Source organism: Phragmites australis, chromosome 8 (assembly GCF_958298935.1).
Source record: "Phragmites australis chromosome 8, lpPhrAust1.1, whole genome shotgun sequence".
NCBI classification, from domain to species: Eukaryota; Viridiplantae; Streptophyta; class Magnoliopsida; order Poales; family Poaceae; genus Phragmites; species Phragmites australis.
In genome coordinates, this window is record NC_084928.1 from 4,385,361 (window position 1) to 4,402,119 (window position 16,759).

The 16,759-nt window shown below is 41.7% G+C and overlaps 2 protein-coding genes across 16 annotated transcripts; both read left to right on the forward strand.

Annotated features, from left to right (window-relative positions):
* Positions 1 to 272: 272 nt before the first annotated feature.
* On the forward strand, positions 273 to 8,124 carry LOC133926360 (uncharacterized). Of its 10 annotated transcripts, none has more exons than XM_062372275.1 (7): positions 295 to 555; positions 1,214 to 1,264; positions 1,509 to 1,530; positions 6,264 to 6,378; positions 6,472 to 6,504; positions 6,937 to 7,062; positions 7,455 to 8,124. In XM_062372275.1, coding segments are annotated over exons 1-7 (405 nt in total). In that variant the 5' UTR covers positions 295 to 498; the 3' UTR covers positions 7,456 to 8,124. The 10 variants fall into 10 exon arrangements, 9 of the variants coding, with proteins under 9 accessions (XP_062228254.1, XP_062228251.1, XP_062228253.1 ...); XM_062372274.1 differs by having other exon boundaries at positions 305 to 555; positions 6,937 to 7,066; XM_062372270.1 differs by lacking the exon at positions 7,455 to 8,124 and having other exon boundaries at positions 273 to 381; positions 1,477 to 1,530; positions 6,937 to 7,448.
* Positions 8,125 to 9,975: 1,851 nt separating this feature from the next.
* Positions 9,976 to 16,227, forward strand: LOC133926361 (protein DA1-related 1-like). 6 transcript variants are annotated; one of them, XM_062372278.1, is made up of 13 exons: positions 9,976 to 10,391; positions 10,500 to 10,565; positions 10,668 to 10,822; positions 11,349 to 11,439; positions 12,238 to 12,475; positions 13,461 to 13,581; positions 13,633 to 13,731; positions 14,101 to 14,220; positions 14,344 to 14,556; positions 14,641 to 14,703; positions 14,817 to 14,932; positions 15,281 to 15,339; positions 15,623 to 16,227. In XM_062372278.1, the coding sequence occupies exons 3-13, from the start codon at positions 10,703 to 10,705 to the stop codon at positions 15,973 to 15,975; spliced, it is 1,593 nt and encodes a 530-aa protein (XP_062228262.1). In that variant the 5' UTR covers positions 9,976 to 10,391; positions 10,500 to 10,565; positions 10,668 to 10,702; the 3' UTR covers positions 15,976 to 16,227. The 6 variants fall into 6 exon arrangements, with proteins under 6 accessions (XP_062228262.1, XP_062228263.1, XP_062228261.1 ...); XM_062372279.1 differs by having other exon boundaries at positions 9,976 to 10,369; XM_062372277.1 differs by lacking the exon at positions 10,500 to 10,565.
* The last annotated feature ends 532 nt before the right edge of the window (positions 16,228 to 16,759 follow it).

The following is a 16,759-nucleotide window of genomic DNA, read 5'->3' on the forward strand; positions in this document are numbered from 1 at the left end:
AGTTTACTTTCTAATAATACGGTGTAATAACCTGCGAGATCAAAAAGTATACCTTCATGTTTGTGTCTATGGTTTTTATCGGCTTAAGGATTATATTATTCACTCAATTTCGCAAGTTATTAGTTGATCAAACTATTATTTTACATTAGCTAAACATAATCAATATTATTATCTTATACAAAAATTAGTTGCCGTTACAACGTACAGCAATTAACTAGTTACATCTAACGTGGAGAGCACGAGCGTCCTTCTCACCTCTGGGAGCCGCCCCTCGTCCCTCCTGCGTGTTGCGTACCGCCCGCGTGCATCGACCGCAAGGTGTGGCAGCTGTCAGCAATCTACACGACTCCTTCCGAGAGAAAAAAAAAACGCGAACAAACGGTGAGCTCCCGTACGGTTTTGCTCCTCTTCTTTGTGGTCGGCGGCCGGAGCAGCCGGAGCCGCGCGCGCCTCAGCAAACCCTCTTCCTCCCCTCCGGCCAGGCCCGGCCGCAGGGCCATGGACCCCGCCTCTGGCGCCGGCGCCGGCGCCCTCCGTTGCGTCCGCATCGCAGTCGTCGGCGACGTTTTACCTTTCCCCTCTCTCTTAAAATCTATGCACTGTCTTGTTTAGGGGCAGGAGCGCTAGCCATGGGTACGGGTGTAGCTATGCATTCCATGTTTGATTCCTAGGAGCAGAGGGTTAGAAGTAAGGCGGAGGGAGAGGGGATTTGGGAACTGGGGTTTGCGCACATCACATTGGCTCGATGACTTGATTGTTTCTGTTCTGCTCCGATTGGATGGTGCGCTGGTAGGACTCGGGAATGGGTGCGTGTCTTCGGTGGCGTTTTATTTGTAGAATTGTAGTTGAAATTGTTAGAAAGCGGGAGATGGTGCCTTTTGGACATATGGAATAGACAATCACTTGAGTTGCATTTCCCCTAAACTTAGCATAGCCAAACACTTGGATGGTATATTTCGATCCCAAGCCCTGCTGATCACAAGCCATGGAAAGATGCTAGTCTCCTTGGATTCCTTTACTTTTATGGATGCATTGTTTGTGAACCAAATTATTGTTGCACTTTAACGTAAGAACTAAAAGAGGAATGAATGACTTGCTTTTGTGGCTTGGTCGAACCATCTAACTGTGTTGTATCTTCTATTCCTTTAGGCTTAAAATTCACTTGATAAGAACTGTGTCGTACTAATCGTCTTTTATGCATTGAACCTTGCAGCACAATGATTGGGCCCTTGAGGAAGATTCAAAAGCACTCCAATTTATTCAGGTATTGCATATTTAGCTTTTTGATAAAACTAGTCCATTGGATATCTCATTATGCTGTGTACAAGTCATTGCTGTAGCTTCTCTCTAGTTCTACTATGTGGTATTATCCATATGCTTGCCATGTACTTGCAATAGATGCTCCCGCAGTGACATTGGAATTGAAAGAAAGTATTCGTATGAAAGACAATTTATGTAATATTTTGTTGTTATCAGAAGATCTAACTTGCTCTCTATGTGAAATGCAGCCGGATTTGATACTTTTTACTGGTATGCCGTTTTCCTGCTATTCCTCTATTTCATGTTTTACTTGGTTACTTTGTGAAATAACTCTTAGATTCTTGTTGTTTGCCATCTTCTGTTTGCTCTACTCCATCTATGTCAGGTGTATAAGAAAGCACGAAGGAAGAAGAATAAAGGATTGAACCAGCGCAACCGATTCTGTTGCGTGGGGATTCATATATATATTGAGTGCCGGATATGTACAGTATCACGGCAAATCTTCAGTTATAACAACCTGAGCAATCTCAGGGATTCATTTAGGATCCTATCTCCTATGTATGGAAGTCTATCTCCAATTACATATATACTTTAACATCCTCCCTCAATCTCAACCAGAGGATACTAAGTTGAGATTGTGACACAATGCTGCAAACGATGATCTTGACAGCGGTTTGGTGAATATGTCGGCAGTCTGATCCTGGGAGGCAATAAACCTGATATCTAGAGCCTTTTGTGCCACTCTTTCTCGAACAAAATGATAGTCAATTTCAATGTGCTTTGTCCTCGCATGAAACACAGGATTAGCTGATAAATAAGTGGCGCCTAAGTTATCACACCAAAGAACAGGTGCTCTGGGCTGATGAATTCCCAATTCTCCTAGTATTGTCTGAATCCAAATAGTTTCAGCCGTGGCATTAGCCAATGCCTTATATTCAGACTCAGTGCTTGATCTTGACACAGTAGCTTGCTTCCTTGAGCTCCAGGAGACCAAGTTTGAACCAAAATATATTGCAAAACCACCCGTGGAGCGTCTGTCATCAACACAGCCTGCCCAGTCTGCATCTGAAAAAGTGCTGATTAGTGTTGAGGGAGACTTTTTGATTACCAGCCCAGTTCTTGAAGTGTACTTTAGAAATCGAAGTATTCTTTTAACAGCAGTCATATGTACTGTTGTTGGAGAATGCAGAAATTGGCACACTTTATTTACTGAGAAGGCAATATCGGGTCTTGTGAGAGTTAAGTATTGTAAGGCTCCCACAATACTTCTGTACTTGGATGCTTCACTTGATTGGAGTTGCTCACCAGATTCTTTTGACAGCTTCTCTGACTCCACCATAGGGGTATTAACTGGTTTGCAATTGCCCATATTCACTCGGTTCAGCAGGTCAGTAACATATTTTTGCTGCTTGAGTGTAATTCCATTTCTGTCTCGGATTACTTCTATCCCCAAAAAATAGTGAAGTTCCCCCAGATCTTTCACAGCAAACACCTTTTGTAGTTGACTTACCAATCTATTAGTTGCCTGAGTTGATGAACCAACCACTATTATATCATCTACATAGATAAGCATGTAGATTGTGTCACCTCCTTGCTGATAAATAAATAGAGATGTGTCAGCCTTAGAGGATACAAAACCAAGCTCTTGCAGCTTATTACTCAATCTGGAGTACCAGGCTCTAGGGGCCTGTTTTAGCCCATATAGGGCCTTGTCCAACTTACATATATATCTAGGATACTGATTATGCTCATAACCAGGTGGTTGCCTCATATAAACATCTTCTTCTAGGAACCCATGTAAGAAGGCATTTTGAACATCCAATTGCCTTAGGTTCCATCCTTTAGACACAGCAATGGATAAAATAAGTCTTATTGTGACTGGCTTTACCACAGGACTAAATGTGTCCTCGTAGTCTAATCCAAATCTCTGCTTAAACCCTTTGGCCACTAATCTTGCTTTGTAGCGATCAACAGTGCCATCTGCCTTCCTTTTAATTTTATACACCCACTTACAATCAATGATGTTGACTCCTCTCCTTGGTGGAACAAGGTGCCAGGTCTTGTTTTTCAGTAATGCACTGAATTCCTGATCCATAGCTTGTCTCCATTGTTCATGGTTCAATGCCTCTATATGATCAACTGGTTCTTGTATTTCTGCTGCCATTAGAAGTGCCTTTTTGTTTATGTCATATGGTATTGTACCATCAGTGAACTTCTTTGGTAGTCTGATATTATCTCGCAACCGAGTTCTCATATGATGTCTTGGCGCTTCTTCTTCTAGAGCTGCAGTTATGCCTTCCTCTGCTCCTTCTGATGAAGGTTCTATAGGAGCAACAGGATCAGCTGAGGATATGACTTGATCTCCCCCTGCAACCAAAGGACCTACAAAAGAGCTGTCATGCTGCACAGGAGCAGGAGTGCTATCTACACCGTGGCCAACGGTAATATGAGAAGGAATAGGGACAACAGGCAAGAGGACTCGGTCTTCAGAAATAATGGATGATTCATGACTAGCAATGTGGGTTGAAAAGGGAAATTGATGTTCATCAAATACTACATCTCTGGATATGTAAACACGAGAGGTAGGAATATGTAGACATTTGAAACCTTTGTGCATTGTGCTATAGCCCAAGAACACACATTGTTGAGAGCGAAACTGCAATTTGTGGGAGTTATAAGGCCTGAGATTTGGCCAACAGGAGCAGCCAAAGGTGCGAAGGGATTTGTAATCAGGCTTAGTACCAAAGAGCTTTTCTAGGGGTGTTTTGTTGTTGATGACAGGGCTAGGCAATCGATTTATGAGATAGCATGCAGTTACAAAGGCCTCATCCCAAAATCGCAAAGGTACAGAGGATTGGGACAGAAGGGAAAGGCCTGTTTCAACGATGTGCCGATGCTTCCTTTCAGCTGAGCCATTCTGTTGGTGAGTATATGGACATGAAACATGATGTTCAATGCCTATCTTCCTGAAGAACTGGTTAAGGGTTTGATACTCTCCCCCCCAGTCACTTTGCATGCAAATGATTTTTCTGTTCAGGAGACGTTCAACATATTTCTGAAATTGAAGAAAGACTCCAAAGACCTCAGATTTATGCTTGAGAAGATACACCCAAGTGTACTTGCTAAAGTCATCAATAAAAGACACATAATATTTGTAGCCACTACTGGATTTTTGAGCTTGACCCCATACATCTGAGAAGATAAGCTGTAAAGGTTCAGTTGATATACTGGTAGACTGAGGAAAAGGAAGTTGATGACTTTTGCCTTGCTGACAGGCATTACAAATTGATGCATTTGATGCCCTAATACAAGGTACTAGATTATTGGAACTCAAAATGTGCTGAACTACTGAAGGTGATGGATGACTGAGCCGGCTATGCCAGTCTTCATATGTCAACTTGGCACTTAATAGGGCTCGTTTATTTGCAGGCTGGATGGGGTAGAGTCCTCCCTCACACTTGCCTTGAAGGAGCACCCTCTTCGTGGCCAGATCCTTCACAAGAAAGTAGTTTGGATAGAATTCAAGGAATACATTATTGTCTGTGGTAAGTCGATGGACTGAAAGAAGGTTCTTAGTGGCAGATGGAACGTGAAGAACATTTTTCAGTTTTAGATTAGTTGTAGGAGTAATCAAGGAAGAATGGCCACGGTGAGAGATTTGCAAACCTGATCCATTTGCAGTATGAATTTGCTCCTTGCCGGTGTAGCGTTCATGCATCGTCAGCTTGTCCAACTCTCCGGTGATGTGATCAGTTGCACCAGTGTCAGTGTACCAATTAGGATCAACACCATAGGAGTGTGAGTGTGCTGCCATAGCTGCCATCTTGGAATCTGCAGACTGATAGGAATGATCGAAGCGATGGTAACATTTTAGAGCAACATGCCCCAGCTTCCCACAAACCTGGCACTGGGGCCTTTCTTTTCCCTTATCAGTGCTGCCACGCTGCTGAAAGTGCTGATTTCCTCTGCTGCGGTTTCCACCATGGCCTCTGCTACTGTTGCCGCCATTGACGCCACCGCGACCTCCTTTGTCGCGCGACACAAAGTTGGCTGAGGAACCTGTCAGCTGCATCACAGAGTTATTGTGTTCCATACGCATCTCATAACCAATAAGATGAGCATACAGATCTCCGAGCGACATTGCATCTGGTCTCGTGGTTACAGATGTAACCAGTGAGTCATAATCTTGACCAAGCCCGGTGAGGATGTAAGCAATGATTTCCTCTTGCTGCATCGGATGGCCGACCGAGGCAAGAGTGTCGGCGAGAAGCTTCATCTTGTTGAAGTATTCAGCCATGGTGAGATCATTCTTGCGCATTGTAGCCATCTGGACTCGGATCTGCATCATACGAGCTCTGGAATGTGTAGAGAACATCTTCTCCAAAACAACCCATACCTCACGTGAAGAGGTGAGGAAGAGGACTTGCGCCAGAACTTCTTCTGAAAGTGACGCGAGAAGAGCGCTGAGGACCAGCTGATCCTGCTGTTGCCAGATCAGGTACTCCGGGTTGATGACCTGTGTCGCGCCGTTGTCGCTGGTCTGCGTGATCATCATCGCCGGTGCCGTGGCAGTGCCATCTACATATCTCATAAGATTCTGGCTACGTAGATATGGCAGGAACTGCGCCTTCCACAAGAGGTAGTTGGAGGTCGTCAGCTTCACATTTATCAGATGACCAAAAGATGGTGAGGGAAGCAGGCCGGCAGCGCTTGACACCATCGCACCTGTAGTGCGGGAAGCAATGGAGTCAGTGGTTGACATCTCTTGAGGAGATTAGAGGCTCTGGTACCATATAAGAAAGCACGAAGGAAGAAGAATAAAGGATTGAACCAGCGCAACCGATTCTGTTGCGTGGGGATTCATATATATATTGAGTGCCGGATATGTACAGTATCACGGCAAATCTTCAGTTATAACAACCTGAGCAATCTCAGGGATTCATTTAGGATCCTATCTCCTATGTATGGAAGTCTATCTCCAATTACATATATACTTTAACAAGGTGACTATGGTAATGAGAATGTTCAACTTGTCAAAAGCATTTCAGACCTTCAGCTTCCAAAGGCAGCAATTTTTGGCAATCATGATTGCTGGCACACACATCAATTCTCTGAGAAGTAAGAGTCATGCTTTCATCTAGCAAGGAGAAAGTACACAAATAATTCCATTAAGATTTTTTTTACATCATCGTGTGCTTTGTTGGCATTCAGGAAGGCAGCCCGTGTTCGGCTTCAGCTTGACAGGTAACATATTCCTGCTTCAATATGCAATAACGTTTTGCGTTTATCACAATACATTGCTATGATATCACCGAAGGTGATTTTGTTGGGGTAAATTTTAAATAAAGATACTGTGCATGTTACACAATTGCTGTTATGCTCTTCAGTTGTACCACACTTGTTTCATGATTTCATGATTTGTTTCTCTTGCTTCTTTAGAAGAACGAGATTGGAATAATATTAAACCCAATAGGAAGTTAGTTGAGTAGAACTGTGCTAGCCATCTAGGAATAACTGAAAAGCTGCTTCTTATTAACCTGTCGATGGTACTCAACCAGGTTATAAGAATGCCGGATGGTTCTGGGTATCAGTTGTCTTCACTAGACTATCATACTCTCTAAGCAGAAAAATGATCAATAGTACTTATCTTCTTTTCCTTTTTTTTGTTAATACCAGCCTTGGTGAGCAGCATGTTGGGTACAGATGTTTGGCTCTTCCAACAATAAAGCTGAGTGTTGTTGGTGGACGACCATTTTCATGCGGGGGTGATAGGCTATTTAGACCAAAGCTTCTGTCAAAATGGTTGGTAAGAAATATACTAACAGATAGATATATATGTTTCGTAACTTCTCTGTTTGGTACTTTGGTGTTTCTTTGTCATTTCCTTGGATTTGATTTGAGAGATTCCTTAATATTGGAAGGAATGAACTATTGGAATTACTTCTCGCCAATTGCATGCTGTGCATGCTCCTACTCCCATTTGCATGTGCGCACCTCTCGGCTACATGATCCCTACATATGTAGATCTCTTGCATACACTCGTTGATAGAGTCAGTTGAATAATAAGTAGTAGTCCAACTCCGGAGAAAATCAATGGCGGTTGACAGACAAGAACACGAAACCTCACCTCTAGTTACCTCACCTCCGCTTGAGACAGTTGCTTCATATGGCATTGCTTGAATAAACTTTTGCAGATCTTGAACGAGCCATTTCGGATCTCCAAAGGGAAACCGGAGTTTCCATCCCATTGGTCGTGTTTGGGCACATGCACAAGAGCCTAGCATATGGCAGAGGCCTGAGGAAGATGATTGCCTTTGGAGCTAACCACACCATGTATCTGAACGGAGCAGTTGTGCCTAGGGTGAAATACGCACAACCGAGCAGTTCTACAATTCCCAGCTACGAGCAAAATCAGCTCGAAGAATCTGGGCTCACAGCTCCAACGCTGCGCGCATTCACCATCGTCGATCTTCTGGAACGGCGCGTCGAGAAGATCTCCGAGGTTTGGGTGCTGGTGAGTGGCGCCACGACTGAGCTTGAGGAGGAAATCATCTTGATCCACGAGTGCACATGTAATATGATATGCAGCTAGGGGAAATATTGTGTGCAAATGTCTAATTTCGTGCAAAGGTGCAAACGATGAACGCAGTCCGGCAGATCCAGCACCTTTGTACCGAATTTCAGCTATTTGAAGTTTTGCGCACAATATTTCCCCAGCCAACGTATATTTAAGTGTTGTGAATGGTGTAAATGTGCTGGAGCGATGTTGAATTTGTTAAATGAGTAGTACAATCTGCCTTACACATACGGAAAATAACACTTACTGAGCATGTAACGTGCTCGTGTTCGTTTGCGACGTTTTCATTCCGCTTCTATTTTTGTACGTAGCAAACTGGTCGGAAGAGTTCCTTCTGAAGAAAAGCATGTTCCTCCATCCAAAAGGAAATTCAAGAGCGTGTGCAGGGGCGAAGTTATATGTAGATTGAGCGATGTATTGGCATGAGGTTGAAGAAATTTCTTCTAATAACCTGCTTATATTAACTATATAAATTTGTCTATATTATCAGATATATAATAAAATAGCAAAACCATAACGAAATTAGCTTAGCCTGAGCGGGCAAATCTAAGCTTCATCATATTAAGGAATCGTTGTTATCGGGTGTAGTTCAGCGATCTTTCGAGAAAATAATTATAAAGGAGATATAAATTAGGGAAAAAAACTATTTATTTTTTTTATTCATCTGTGTTTATAATGAAAGGTTCTACCTCGTATATATAATACCAAAAACCCTTAATAGATAGAATTGAATCTTTTAAGAGATCGAGATGAGCTCACATTCGGTTGTAAACTTTATGTTTTCTAACATCCCTTTTGGGCACTTCTCACGAAACGCATATGTCTCATTAGAACTCCCAAAAAATTCAGTAGGAAAAATTATAAGAAAGAGTATATAGTTTGCAATATGATCACACGAATTGTCTCGTTAAAAACCTTAACATGAGAAATTTCAAAAAACTCATCTAAGAAAAAAAGAGTACAATCTACTTAAAATACTTCATATAATTTTCATGATTAACTTTTGGACGCTTAATCTTTCTTATTAAAATTTAATTCTTCATATCGATCTTATGTGAAAATTCTTCCCTTGAAATGTGCAACTCTCTAAGTCTCATCATTTCAATGCTATGAATACATCTTTCAAAATTAGATGAAGGGAGAGACTCAGTGAATAAATATGCGGCTTGGCGGCTTCAAGGCTGCGACATGCGGAGGCAACTGCAGCGGGCGCGACACAATGGTGTGTCCTAGCACCGCCTGTAGTGCGGTTCAAGGTGGCGGGAAGCCATCAACGGTGTGGCATTAGGCCAACAGCAGGCTTAGGAAGCGTCGCTTCGGGCGGCGTGATGTCCTGTGCTTCCAACGCGGCCCATCTACCGGTGCTTTAGCGCGGGTGCGGTTTCGGTGTTGCCAAGTGATAGCGGCGTGCAACTCGGTGGTTCGGCATCAGGTGGCAGCACGCGACGGGGCCGCTTCGGGCGGCGCAGAAGTGCAGCGCTATCGGGCGATGCCGTGCATCCCTTTTCTTTTCTTGTTTTTTTTGATATGTGCAGAGAAGGCAACCGACTGTCTCGGTCGACGGCAAGGTGGTGGCTGCGGGTCCCACCAGATCAGATACGCGGAGTTCATGCGATTGACTACTGTTCACATATTGTTCATGCTATTCACACAGATGTAAAGATCCAAAGCAAAAATAATAGTTGCAAGAGCATGTACCGAATCAATCATACCTTTCAATTCTCGCGAACAGATTTGTGGCGCGTAGGGCATATTGGCTTGGCCATGACCTGCTCGCTTGACGACGATGTCGATGCAATGTAGATCGGTCGTATGCAGATTCGTTCCGTTAGCTTAGTTTCTAGCAGAACAATTGAAGAATCGATGCTACTGGGTGTAGTCCAGTGATCCTTCGGGAGAACAATTCCAAAGTATACACAATATAAAGAAAAACTGCTTATTATTTATTTATCTATATCTATAATGAGAAATTCTGCTTCATATATATATTATTAAAAATCACTAAAAAAAAAGGTAGAATCACTTTTAAAAAGATCTAACAAACCACTCCCATTATTGTTCACAGTCCAAAGAAAGAGGAGAATCTCAACCTTTTGGTTGCTATCCGGCTGCCGTTTTAGACGACTTGTCGCGTGTCCGCGTGTACCCTTCTACGTCTCCGCGGGCTTCGTTTTCGTAGTCGTAGCACGTAATCCCACTCCATCTCCGCGGCCCGGGGCGGGCACCTGACGCGGCGACGCCCGGGTCGGCGCGGCTTCACCGGCCGATCGGCTTGGTAGGATCGCCACCGCCCACCTGCCCGCTCGCGCTCGGTCGCTCTCGCCCATCCTGCCCCCAGCTGCTTCCCCCTTACCTCGTTCTTCCGATTCCTCTGCCAACTCGTTTTCATCCTCGCAATTTGTTGCGTGGGTCCGCCGCCGGCGACTGGGGACAGCAGCTACAGGCCAGGTCTCTCGTCGAGGAGAGGCCTCCCCCTCCGTCTCCTCCTCTCTACGGGTGCCCTGGAGCGGAGATCCATCCGGACTTGGATCGGTGAGCCTGACCACTAGCGATTGTGAGCAATCAATCCAATTTTTTTCTTTCGCTCGGTTCAGTTCAGTTGCGGATTTGTCTGCAGCGTGGTTCCCTACTAATCTAATCCATTCATCCATGATTCGATTAGTTTTTCTCTTTGCAAGATCAATAATCGGTTGACACTTACACCATTAGACTTGGTGGTATACCCAAGGTTCTGGTGCAGTTTTTTCCCCGAAAGAATGGGGGTTCAGCTGACCCCACTTGAAGCTCGCCTTTGATTTTGCGTGTCCTGACATTTGGCTTGTAATTGCAGATAACGGCTGTCGTTTGATTGCCATTTTGAGCAATATGGGTTGGCTGACGAAGTTTTTTAGAGGTTCAACCCACAATATCTCGGAAGGGCAGTATCACAGCAGGCCTGCAGAGGAGCCAGTATGGAATGAACCCTCTAGTTCGCCTGTTGTAACTGTAAGAACCTTATGCAATAGGCTTCCTGCCTTTACTGCATTATGTTTTTGAACAATATCATTCATTGGAGTTCCTCAGTACAGCTCTAAACTCTAGTTCAGGATAAAAGGAGGTCATTCTATTTAACTAGTATAGACAAAGGGGATACATTTAGCATGAGCTCCAAGAAAGTTGCCTGAAAGGATAGCTTTTTACTCCCACCTTTACAAATATATACCACTGTGTCTGTGCACTCAAAATATTCCTTATGTGGCTACTCCTATTGGGAAATGTATTGAGAATTTATGATTGGTAACAAAAGCAACATTTTCCTTATTCTTATTGATGGTTGGCAACTTTGATACTTCAACCGATATGTACATAATACATAAGCTTCTAAGTTCTAATAAATTTTCAGATGGCACTAATTGCTTCTAAAGATAGAGCTTGCACACCATTGTAGTAGTCTTTGGTCTGTAGGATGGAAAAGAAAGAAAATCCAGTTCTATTGATCGTGTCACTGATCAAATCTTCACATGCAATGTAGGACATCCTTTCAGAGTTTAACAATGAGGATATTGACCGTGCTATAGCACTCTCTCTATCTGAAGAGGAGCAAAGAAAGGCAAAGACAATAGGTTAGTGTGCTTTCTATTCTCCTGCTCCACAAGTGTTCATTGTCCAAAAGAAGTCTAAAACCCCTCTGTTGTTTCATTTCCATTGGTTGCCCCTTTTCATTGTCCAAAAGAAGGTTCTTAATGTTTTAGAGAAGCGCATATCACTTGTACTATGCCATGACATTTGTCAAGGTGCTTAGTGTTTTAGAGAAGCCTATCTCTCAAATTTACTATTATTAAAAGAAAATCTGTCAAGCTAGTCCACTGCATATGATATAGTACATTCAAGGGGATTCTTTTCTTTAGGATATAGTTAAGTTCTTGACATTCATTGCTTCTGACCTTGTTTGATGTTGATCAAGAAACTCGTTTTTCTTTTCCATTTTAAGTGCAAATAGTTTGTTCTAGATGTCTGTGAATTACTTAAGTAAAAAATCAAAACATCAGAGCAAAAAAAGAATCATCGATAAGAAAAAAGAATTAACGTGTGATTGCTTGTTTGTCTTGGCAATTACTTCCTTGGCATCAGTGTGTTTACTTTTGAAGATGTGTTGAAAAAGTTTTCTCCAATTTTGATGGTTCTAGATGTAACAATCGACCTGGCTGAATATTTGTATGGATTGGAACTGAGACCAAGTAATAAAACCATAAAGTGCATTCCTGAAGTGAATATTACATACAAATGTATGGCATTTGAGGCTTTCTTTGAATCTATTGTAGCTCAATGTACTCTGGGTCTCTGATGCTGTTACAAACATTCCCTAGAATTCATGCAGTTAACGTGTGACACTTTCTGGTTTATTTGTTTTATCCTTCTAGAAAAGGATATGCATTTGGAGGAGGATGAGCAACTTGCAAGAGCTATCCAAGAAAGTTTGAATGTTGAATCACCCCCTCGCGTAAATGGCAGTGCCAATGGCAGCAATACATATCAACCATCTCGCGAAAATGGAACTTCCAGTGGTGGCAATACATATCAACCATCTCACGAAAATGGCACTGCCAATGGTGGCAATACATATCAACCGTTACCATTTATGTTCTCATCTGGATTCAGGTTCATTTTCATTTTAATTACTTTACTATTCTGAGTTTTGTGTGGATATGCCGATCTTAGTTGATGGTTATGAAGTAGCAAATAAGTATATAACTGAACTGATATTATAAGGAAGTACAATAAATGAAGTCATGAACCTACAGTCTGCATATTAGTTTTAAAAGATAACACATCTTATTATCTTCTATCTGGAGCACTGGCATGTCGACTTAGGTAGCTCATTCCCTGGATACCACGTGCTGTTTAATGGCTTGGCACATACTACTAAATCGCAATGAGCGAATGTGTCTTAGTGAGAATTCATTGAAGCAGATTTTCAGTGGGGTGCGGTGATTTTATAAACAAGACTACCTAGGAGGAATCAGGTAATTTTGTATTAAGAAGAAAATAGTCATCAAAATTCATGCCAAAGAGGAATCAAATCTGGATGGTAGGGGTGTACACCCACACCTCCCACCAACTGGCTCAGTTCTTATCAGCAAGGTTTCAGTTGAGTTTGCATATCCAGTAAAGAAGTCAAAAGGCATCATCGCATAATTGTTTAGAAAAAAAAATATCGCACAGCTTTAGGTATACAACTAAAGAGTTTTTATCTGATATTGGGAAATTGTGCATTTTGTTATGCCAAATTCAGTTTCTTTATCTTTTCTGTCTTTTGGGAAACTGTTACAACCTGTGGTGAAATTTAGAGCTCAGACGTATAGTGAACAGGAATCTATTAAAGTGCCTGTGGGATGTGGTTATGGGATACCTTGTATGTAAGGGTTGAAGCATGTCAAGCCCTGAAGGATGTGGTTGTCTTAACCAGAAGTGCCTTGGATATGTGAATTTTCCAATGCTGTCAAAAGAACAAGAAATTGTGTATGATTTGTTACTTCAGTTGTAGCAGGAAGATGCTGTAATGCTCTAAAACACACTAGGATGATAGGCATGAAAAAATCACCCTGAACTAGTCTTTAATGTGAAATGTACTTCTTTTCCTCAGGGCATGTGCAGGATGTCACAGAGAGATTGGCCATGGGCGTTTTCTCAGTTGCATGGGAGCTGTTTGGCATCCAGAATGTTTTCGTTGCCATGCCTGTAATCAACCAATATATGACTATGAGGTAACTGCTCTGTAAACTTTTTGAGCAATTGCTTTAATATACTGACCTTAGAACACAATGCTGCAGTTCTCCATGTCAGGAAATCACCCATACCATAAAAATTGCTACAAGGAGCGCTTTCACCCAAAATGTGATGTCTGCAAGCAATTTGTAAGAATCACTTCGTTACTCTGATCTTATCTGTTTCCATTAGAAGGTCCTTTTTGTTCTACATTTCGTATGCCTATTGTGCTAAGAAATAATCAAAGCATCAAATCTGCCTCCAAAATCTTGGAGGATGAAGTTTGCCTACATTCTCTATGATTTTCATGTTTATTCTTAAATATATGATTACATGCATGTTTTTATTGTGTTTCTTGTTGCAACTATAAAAGCCTGTAAACTTATAGTTAGTTGCCCATTTTAGTTAGCTGATTGGTCATGTTTTCAGTAGAAAGTTTATTTGTGTCAGCAGTTGACTCCTTTTTTTTTTTTTTTTTTTTTTTCATATGCACCATTTTACAGTTCCTTCCTTTTCAGATTCCTACAAATATGAATGGCCTTATTGAATATAGAGCACATCCTTTCTGGTTACAAAAATACTGTCCATCACATGAGGTGGATGGCACTCCAAGGTGCTGTAGTTGTGAAAGAATGGAGGTATGTTGAGCTACCGTGTTTTGCTTTTAAAATTTGATCTCGTGGCCATACTTCTTGGTTAGATAAGCTGCATTGTGCGAAATTTGGATCAGTTCAATCCAATATGGTTCATTTGCTTATCAGCCAAGGGAATCAAGATATGTATTGCTGGATGATGGTCGTAAGCTCTGCCTGGAGTGCCTTGATTCTGCAGTGATGGATACAACCGAGTGCCAGCCTCTTTATCTCGAAATTCAGGAATTTTATGAAGGTCTGAATATGAAAGTTGAACAACAGGTTCCTCTGCTTCTGGTAGAGAGACAGGCTTTAAATGAAGCCATGGAAGGAGAAAAGGCTGTATGTTTCATGCTCAAAATCCATAATTCTCCTTTTCCCCCACTATACTGTTAGCTGTAATTATTTGGTTTCTGTGGAAACCAGGGTCACCACCATCTTCCAGAAACGAGAGGATTGTGCTTATCAGAAGAACAGACTGTTAGCACGGTGAGAGCTGTTCCAAACACCAAATATATTATTCTTTCCTCATTTAAAGTCCATGTTCTACTCCCATTCTGTTATTCTGCTGGGTTCCGCCTAAAGTAATGATTTTTTTTAAGATACTGAGGGGACCAAGAATGGCTGGAAACAAAATTATGGATATGATAACAGAGCCATATAGGTTGACACGTCGATGTGAAGTGACTGCAATTCTCATTCTGTATGGTCTCCCAAGGTGAAACATCAACATTTTTGTTTTGTAATGTCATAATAAGCAGCTCCTGACCGAAATAATAATAGTTTTAGACAAATAGTTCAGAAAAGTAGTTTGGTTTCAATTGCTTCAGAATATTGTTCCTTCTATGTGTGCAAAAAATGATGCATGGAATTGTTGAAGATATCTGGACTACGAACTGACTGCAGACTTAATGAGCAAAATAGTTTACTCTTGTCCATCATCACTGTATGTTCTCCTGTATGATATGCGAATACTTTGTTGTTCTGTTTTGCTTCTTCATTGCTGAAACCTGATGAATGCTCATAATTATTTGTATAGATTTTTAATAAGTTTTTGTTCTTGCAGGTTGTTGACAGGTTCAATTTTAGCTCATGAGATGATGCATGCATGGTTGCGACTTAAAGGTGATAGTTAGCAACTGAACTAATCTTTCAGTTCTTGGCCAGAAACCACATTACGTTGTTTTCAAGACTGGACCACTTTTTATTAGCCAATGTTGGTGAACTCGAGCTGCTACCATGTAAATTGTTGGTTACCCACTTAGATATCACGGATCATAAGTATACTAGAAATCAACACTAATTTTTTTATTAAGAAAACTTTGCATTCACTTGCCTATCATTTGCCTAATATCCTGTCTACATGAAAATGTTACATAGACTAATCGTGCTAATGAACATATCACAGGATACTGGACACTCAGTCCAGATGTAGAAGAGGGCATATGCCAAGTTCTAGCTCACATATGGATTGAGTCAAAGATCATGGCAGAATCAGGCAGTAATACTGCATCAACGTCCGCAGCCTCTTCGACATCCACATCATCGAAAAAAGGGGGACGGTCTCAGTTTGAGCGGAAGCTTGGGGATTTTTTCAAGCATCAGATTGAGTCGGATACCTCTATGGCCTACGGAGGAGGTTTCAGAGCTGGGAACCGGGCCGTTCTTCAGTATGGCCTAAAGCGAACCCTTGAGCATATCCGGCTAACAGGGACCTTCCCATTTCGAAATGGCATGGATCCACATTTTGGTGAAACTTAAATTACATATATGATTGTCATTCAGAGTTCATTTACAGGGAAAGAAAGGAATTTGAAATGTGCAATTGTACAAACATTCTTTTCAGATATATCTTGGAAGGGCTAACTACAGTATTGAATGAGTTGCGATGGCTAGCCTGACCAATCATTCGAAATGATTGTGACCAAACTCTGGAACGAAAACAACAGTAAATTTTTTATATGGCGTGAATTTCAGTAACAAAAAATATATAGTTCCTTTTACTTGCGGATATATCTGCAATTGTTTACTTAGTTTTTTTGCTGTTCTGAATTTCTGCTTTCGGACATGCCGTGACAAATGAGAGCTAAATTTCTGGTCGAGGCGCTATTCCGAAACCGTTGCCTTGTGGCCCTTGTCCCACAGAATCCTTTCTGTTTGAAGATCAAACGGCACCAAGCGCAACTAAACGGGGCCTCTGCCGCATGTGCATAAGAGTAGAAAATCTCAAAATCTCGCCAGATTAAGCCAGTACACGGTGCAAACAGTACTGGCACACGGTTTCTGCCGCGCCATGGTAGACATATCGCCGTTGCTACATATATATACCAATTGCACCGGCGGAATCGGTAGGGGGTCTACCCCAATTATCGTCGGTATCACCGCGGTCGTGCTGCTAGATTGTAATGATAGTTGACGTTTCGAGAGTGAATTAATATATTTAAAATTAATTAGTTCTAAAATTTCATAAGATAAATCTATATTAATTTTTTATCTAAATATGTTATAGTTTTACTTAGTGTGTCTACTTTATCGTTTTAAAAAA